This window comes from Branchiostoma belcheri, unplaced genomic scaffold (genome assembly GCF_001625305.1).
Source record: "Branchiostoma belcheri isolate BF01 breed outbred unplaced genomic scaffold, Haploidv18h27 scaffold31, whole genome shotgun sequence".
In the NCBI taxonomy this organism is placed as follows: domain Eukaryota; kingdom Metazoa; phylum Chordata; class Leptocardii; order Amphioxiformes; family Branchiostomatidae; genus Branchiostoma; species Branchiostoma belcheri.
The window spans coordinates 2,161,683-2,169,294 of record NW_017803921.1 but is presented as its reverse complement, the minus strand read 5'-3'; the positions used below and the strand labels follow the sequence as shown (position 1 = coordinate 2,169,294).

The window sequence follows — 7,612 nt, the reverse complement described above, 5'->3', positions numbered from 1 at the left end:
TACTGCTTTTTTGGCGTTTTCTAGTCTTAGTTGTGTTATTAAGGATAGGGTTAGAAGTCCAACAGGAGAATAGAACTTTTCCTTTATTGCCGACAATTCATCTGTTTGAAAATTGATGTGTGTGCATATATATGATATCTGTAATATTGAAAGACGGCAATTTGTAATTTGGTATATTCCAGGCAACCTTTCCCCACCAGTATTGAACAGTTGCTGGAGCGGCAGTGGAATGAAGGGTCCCAGTTTCTCATGGAACAGGCTGCGCACTTTGACAGTAAGTCTCGTCTTTAACAATCTATGAAAGGAATGGTACTGAGGTATTGCTTTGGATGTCTTAGCTACATGGGTTTGTGCGTCCGTTTGCCTGAACAGTAAGAGCAGATTGAAAGTAAATGGAGGAAAGATTGACAGGCTAAATGACAAGTCAAAAGGTCAAATTCAAGATTGAGGAATCTCGAGAATAGTTGACAGCTCTTGGTTGGGTGAAGATTGACAGACAGAATACTTCCCAGAAGTCTAAAATCTCAGATTTTTCATTAAACTGTAAGGTATTTTATGATTTGGAGACAGTGTTAAGATTGTACCCTTTTTCCTGGCTTATGATGATTATGTATGCTACTTCGCATGTGACATGAAGAAGACATGTAGTTATCTAATTTTCTGGTCCTGTTCTCCCCCCACCTGTTCGGCAAGTTGCCACGCTGCTGTCGTGCCTGCAGCAGCTGCGTCAGGAGAACCAGCGGCTGGAGGAGCACGTCCACACGCTCCTGGCCCGGCGGGACCACCTCCTGGCCGTCACCGCGCGGCTGTCTGTCCCTCTCAACGCACAGGCCACCCCGCAGGTGTGTATGTCTACATTATTTATTACTGCATTATGTAGCAAGTGGCAGGACACAGTTGGAAGGGCAGGTATATAACCATTCATTTATTCTTATAAATCTTGGTTTTAATCAAAACACTATGTTTTCCCATTCTTTTCACCGATAAAGATTGCTTGATAGCGATGGAAATGCCTGTTTTATTCTAGTGTTTATAATAAACCGAGTTTATAATTGGTAAGTGTTGCATTCCTGGATGAGTAACCTTTATAAACATTGATTGATTGATTCATTCATTCATTTATTCATTCATTCAGACTTCTCCCGGAAACAACCCACTGCAGGAGATCGCGCTGCAACAACAGAACGGAAACCCTCATCGCAACGCGACAGGGAACTCTCCCGCCTCGTTACCGAGCACCCCGTTACAGAACCAGCTCTCCGGGGGTGGGGTTGGGGAGCCCCACCCCTCCCCGGTACAGGGGCGGTCCCCAGGGTCCAACCCCGGGCCCAGTCCCCACCGTAACGTCCACCCGGAGCTCGGCCTCTCTATGCAGGACTTGAACCAGCTCTCCGCGGGAAGGAAGTCGAAAAGTCCAGCCGGGTCCTCACAGAGATCCAACACTCCGCAGCAATCCAGAGTCGCATCCACAAACAGGTCAACCCCAAACCACCAACTAAACTTGACCTCCAAGAACATTTCTTCACCAAACATGGTGGGACACGAGCCCTCCATGTTGAATCACGTGGCCGACAACAGCCCCGAATCCAACCCAAATCACAAGAAGTCCAGCACGAATCTAGGCCAGCTAACAGGACAGGAGTCCCACCCACACCCCTCCGTCATCAGTGAGATAGCCAAAGGTCACGGTCATGTCAACCAGGCCAAAGGTCAGGGTTCACAGGACAACCCGGGTCATCACCCTGGCATGAAGGGTCCAGGTCATCTCGGAGAAATGATGCCAGGAGCAGGGGTGCCAGTCATGATGGCTGGAAGGTAAGGAAATTTTTCCAAAAGTTCCGAAAATCCTCAACCAAATTTTTTGGTGGCTTCTAAACGGTATCAAGTTGGAAAGACAGTAGGGCAGTATCCAATGTCCCACTGGAAAAAAGATACCGGTACAAAAAATGAAATCCTGATACAAATGCCTAAAAACACGTCAAAAATTAACCATAACAAGGACACATTACTGGGGCTTGCTAGGGGTTTGAACCCAGAACCTTTAGACTCTAGGTTACCCTAACAAGACCACCTTTCCCCCTGTGTAGGGAGATGGGGACACTACAGATGTTATCGGAGCAGCAGAGACAGGCGCTGTTCTACCAGCAACAACAGATGAGTCAACTTCTACAGCAGCAACAACAGCTTAGTCCGGTAAGGCAGGAGAGGGGGAGAATGGGGGGGTAGGGAGGGGTAGAGGATCAGGGGGATTGGGAGAGAAGTATTACATATAACCAGGAAAAGACAAATTTTTGTTTGAGTAAAACTTTCTTTTATACTACAATCCTGATTTTCTATGTCACCATTATACCAGGAAGTATTGTTTATACTCTTTTACATTTTGTGTACTATAGAACACTGTTATTAAGTCATAGTAAACATATTACTTTTTACTTCATACACCATCAAAGAAATTAGTTTTTGTTGGTCACTGTTGTTTCTGAGAAGACAGATTGTTTGATTGAATTACAGTTGATGAATGTTTTTATCCTTTGTTTTGCTACCTGGATAGAAAGCAAGACAGGTGAGAAACTAGGTTTGATTTGAAGACTTAAGAAAAAAGATGTGAAAGATATGAAAGATGCAAAGTCTCATATAGGAAGATAATTACATGTACTATGACAGTTTTGTATAGGAAGATAATTACATTACAATGAAATTTAGAGATTTGCCTCAAAAATAAGTTGACTTAAGCTGACATTTAAGAAAGTGTTAGAGGATGAAGTTGGTTTGAACGGCCGTGACTTGTCTGCTGCCATGTTGGACAGAGACATATTTATTACTGGTAATATTTCTGGTGTCACCATGTAGTGGATGAACTGAACTTTACTATGTCCCATACTGCATGACAGGAGCTGGTGTACCAGCTGATGCACAGACAGATGGTAGCAGGGATGTTACAGCAGGGGATGGGACCGGGGGACGGGCACGGACCTGCCGGCATGCCACAACTGGACGGACATGGGCCCCAGGACAGTACAGCAAAGGCAAGCACTCATCAAAAACTCTTATGAGCTATATTTATGTTTACCTTTGCAGAAGAGAAACACACTGTTTTTTGCTCTGTTTCTTCTTCTTCACTTCTTCCTGTAGCTGTCTGCTGCAGTACCAGTTACCATGGTGACAGCCTTGCTGTAGCAGACACCCATTGGTGTTGAGTTACATTATGTAGCAAGTTGCAGAACACAGTTGGAGGGGCTGGTCACCATATATATGAATGTGTTTGAAATATATATGAATGTGTTTTGAGTAAGAATAAATAGAGCAGTAGTTTGTTAGGCTAGACCATGAGAAGGCAAACATTGTGCATTTGCTTTGCACATGTTACCTTTCTACTTGCATACTGATTCTTATATTTGTTTTGCCAGAGCTAACTATGTTTATATTTTTTCTGTATCTTCACAGAAGTCCGAGAAAAGCAAATCTGGTAGTCAGAAGAACAAGAAATGACCCAAAGCCATTTGGTAGTCACATGACATTGACATCATTCAGGACACCCTTCCAGTCTTGTAGGCAGCTGATTGGCCAGTTGTGCTGGCGGCTGTTTGGTCAGTTAGGCTGGCAGCTGATTGGTCAGTTATGCTGTCAGCTGATTGGTCAGTTATGCTGGCAGCTGGTTTGCCAATTCTGCTGGTAGCTGATTGGCCAGGTTTTCTGGCAGCTGCTTGGCCAATTGTGGTGGCAGCTGACTGATTATCAAACAGTCAGATGTACAAACAGCTGATTGGTCAGTGGTGCAAGTAGCCGATTGGTCCGTGGTGCAAGCAGCTGATTGGCCAGTTTTGCAAAAGATATTCCTCCTCCTACCTCAGTAAAAGGGAGTCCTCGGGTGTAACCAAGCCACAAACCTGGTCTCTTTGCTTCGCTGTTTAAAATTTTGTATACAGGGAGAGTGTGGGTCCTCAGGAAGGCACAATCAGGAAGAAACTGTTGTATAAGCTGGTTCATGGTTCGAACTGCAGATTCGCAAAGTCAAAGGTGAATACTACTAACATGTAAACAGTCAGTATCTAGAAGACTATGCTTGGTACATGTCCAGATGTGTTTTGGTTATGTCTCGGTGGCCCTCAACTTTGACATGTGGTGTATTACGGGTAATGCACCACACTGCATGTGCAATTTAAACCACGAGCCAGCTTACACAGGACACCCTCTGTAACTGTTGTAGAGCCGTAGAATGAATTCCATGTTGTATGGTCGCATCCCAAAAATTCCTTAACATGTAAATGAACTCAGCACCACAATTTTTTAAAGAAAAATTTGCATTTGAAAGTGTGCTAAGTTGTCTGCAGTAACAAAATAGGGCTGCATACATGATGTACATGTGTTAAATTTTAGTTTTAATTCAATGTTACAGAGCAGCTTTAGGTGTAATAGAATGTAGATATCAGGCACTCTAAACTTCGGACAGCTTGTTTTAGACCAAAAGCCTTATTTAGCCAGTCTTAAAAGATCCCAGCTATCCATTGTACTAAACCTTATGTTGGTTATAGAAGATAGGAGCTTTGAAATAGTCATGTGGCCCTCTCCAAATTTCTGAATTCCGAGGTCTTAATGTGAAGAAGTAATATCCAGATATCAGTTGCTGTATGCCTGGGGCTATTTGGTAATTACTTTTTTAAGTTACGAGTTTGACATCTACATCATCATTGGCAGCTTCTTCTTTTTTTTTCAATTTCGTTACATTTTTTCCATTCCTTTTTTTGTTACATAAACCAATGAAGAACTAAAATTCCCTTCAGAAAAATGATCATGGACTATGAATTTCCTCCCATAAACTTTGGAAAAGACACAGGTTATAATTAGTTGTTTATTGTCTGAGATAGAATAAGAAAATGACTACTTAAAAATGAAATATAGCAGAAAATTGATCCCTGATGACTACTTGTCAAGGTAGCTTAAAGCCCTCAGCATAAAGCCCTCAGAAAGAATAGTTGAATTTACATGTGTTACAGTAACCTTCAGCATGTACCCACAATCCTTAACCAACACAACTTGGGTACCAAAGGCTATGTCAGCAGTGAGGGTGTTAAGTTCTTTATTACTTGACAAAGTGTCTTGTCATTTCACCTGACAAGGCTTACCACATAAAATTTAAAGAAAAAACTGTCATTTTCTACACATTGAACAAAAAAATCTTAGACTTGAGACTTCCGGGAATCATTTGGGGTTTTTATGATCTTGAAGCTTACCCCCTTTCCAGTGTCTGACCTTTTGTCATTCTGCCTGTCAATCTTTCCCACCCATGTGCTGTCAGCATACATCATTGTGGGAGGGGGGATTTGATTTGACTTATGTGTTGCTCAATGTGTAGCATGTAATATAGCAACTGTTGGGGTTTTGTTACATTTTAGGGGCATGCGGGTTACAAAGAAAATGTTGCAACATAGTACAGTGAACTTTCAGGTGGTCATTATAAAGAGGATGTCAAGACATTTAGCCATGAAAAAATACTTTCATCCACATTCAAGTTGTTACTCAGCAATAGAAGAAGAGATATTTACATGAATTTTTAGCATGGCTTTTAACACTGCAAATTGAAATTGTTTGGCTACCTGAAGAGGGACTGAAAGAATATTTTGACATGAAAGAAGGTCTGCTATACATTTTTTGTTGGTACATGTATTTCATATTTGTCTTAAGCAAAGAGTACAGATACAAAGAGTACATTCAAAGAGTACAGCAAAATGCTAGCAGCTGTCAAAAAGACGGAAATAATTTGATTAGTAACTTGGAAGTGAAGTTGATGGTATGGAAAAAGTAGTTTGCGACCCTCGTATTACACTGCCATACTATTCTGTTGCCTAACCCCGTATTCATTGGAATGTTGGTGTCATTTAAGGCCACTTTTGGTAAACAGTAACTTGCCATTTCTCTGACTTAGAACCCAGAAAACCCTGGATGTTACCAGTGCAAAACCCCATGTATTTCTTTCATCCTCATACATCTTAATTTTGTATGCAAAACTTGGTGCAAACTATGTATAGACTAGTTTTGTCCATTGGTAGTTATTTTTTTTATCTGGACAGCAATTTTCTGAAAAGTTATGAACTAATGTCACTCCTGAGCAATTTTGTATGTTGCTGTACCACTGAAAACAGTAGTGACCAACTGGAATAGATGTATCTGTATATATGTGTGTATGAACTGTATTGTAGGCTTTGGTACTTTAGTAGTCTAGTACATGTCTGTCTGTCATTGGTTCAATGTGACTTAACTTATCACAATTAGGAGGAAAATAATGTGTTTGTGGGGTGTTTTGTAAGCAAAAAACTGTCCGTCATTTAATAGTGGATAGTTCCATCTATACTGTACATAAATTTAGACAGCTAGGTAGCTTTTTATATGAGTCATGCATGGATGTCATCTGAATTTTTGGGTAAGCCTGACTTTTGTTTTATTCCATTTTGTAAATGAAATGCAAACTGCTGATTTTGGTTCCTTATTAAAGGGGCAATTACAAAGTACAGTGTACTTTAGAGTTGGTTTTGCTACATACAATTTTACATGTTTGTGTATCGTTCCAGGAGAGATTCTGCTGCATAACCATTTGGTAAACCGTAGTCCATGTGCGTGTCTATAGGAAACTTTCTAAGCCCTTGATGTATATTAAAAAGCAAAAATCATATGATGATGACCCACAATATTTCTAGTATCCTGTATACAATGTGGGGAAAAAATTCCTAGTCAAACTACTGCCAAAACATTTCCTAGAAGTGGTGATGTTATAGCTTCCATGTACAGTGAACTTTGGTATCGTGATGCTAGCAAACCACCGACTGTAAAGAGTACAGAGAGCTGTCAGGTTGGGATGATATAAAACACCTTTTCTTCTTACACATGGTCTCTTGTCAAGCTTTTCTTGTGTCGAAGTAGTTGGAAGTTAAGAGCAGGTGGTGGCTGAGTATGCGTGTGTGTGTTTGTCTGTCTGTGTGTGTCCGTGTGCATGGCACTTGCATACTATACATGGAATACACAAATAACGGACTCACTAGAAAAGGCTACAACTATACAGTCTGGTGCAAGTACATGACTTGAGGGAATGAAAATCTATTTCTGTTTAGTCAGAAACATCTCAGATTAGTTTATACATGAGTTCATGTGTCCAGTTGTGATATTCATACACACATGTATGATGTCTTGCAGGCATTAGAAATGCTTACAGAGAAGAATACATCAAAAAGTCTTTCATAAGGAAATCACCTCTAATGGCTGTGTTAAAATTGTTACTGACACATTGTCAAATGTTATTTGCAGTTACTGTCAATACCTTTCCAGAAATTTTGCTATTGATTCAAATTAATAGCTTATGCCAAATGCATGGTGGTAGCATGCATATTCATGTGGTTAGAAATATTCTTTTGACCAATTAGAAAAAATTGCCATAAAAATTTGGCACAACAAATGAAAAAAAATGCACATTAAACTGAAAAAGAAAATTGCACAAATATGTGTACAATGTGCTACTAGTAGTTAGTATTGCTTCAGTTGCAAACTCAACTCCCTTTATATTCCTAATGCACACATTTACTACTACATGTACACATATTATTACGCACTTTTGTATACATTG

At 40.5% G+C, this 7,612-nt stretch overlaps 1 protein-coding gene across 6 annotated transcripts in view; it reads left to right on the top strand.

Annotated features, from left to right (window-relative positions):
* Positions 1-6,876, top strand: part of LOC109474532 (protein AF-10-like) — a 22,558-nt gene extending 15,682 nt beyond the window's left edge. For 5 of the 6 annotated variants that reach the window (XM_019774849.1, XM_019774847.1, XM_019774848.1 and 2 more), the window contains 6 exons: positions 183-274; positions 685-842; positions 1,136-1,815; positions 2,088-2,193; positions 2,892-3,026; positions 3,445-6,876. In XM_019774849.1, coding sequence (XP_019630408.1) covers positions 183-274; positions 685-842; positions 1,136-1,815; positions 2,088-2,193; positions 2,892-3,026; positions 3,445-3,489 — 1,216 coding nt within the window. In that variant the 3' untranslated portion in view covers positions 3,490-6,876. The remainder of the gene's footprint in view (positions 1-182; positions 275-684; positions 843-1,135; positions 1,816-2,087; positions 2,194-2,891; positions 3,027-3,444) is intronic. The other variant, XM_019774846.1, reaches the window with a different exon arrangement.
* Positions 6,877-7,612: the final 736 nt, after the last annotated feature.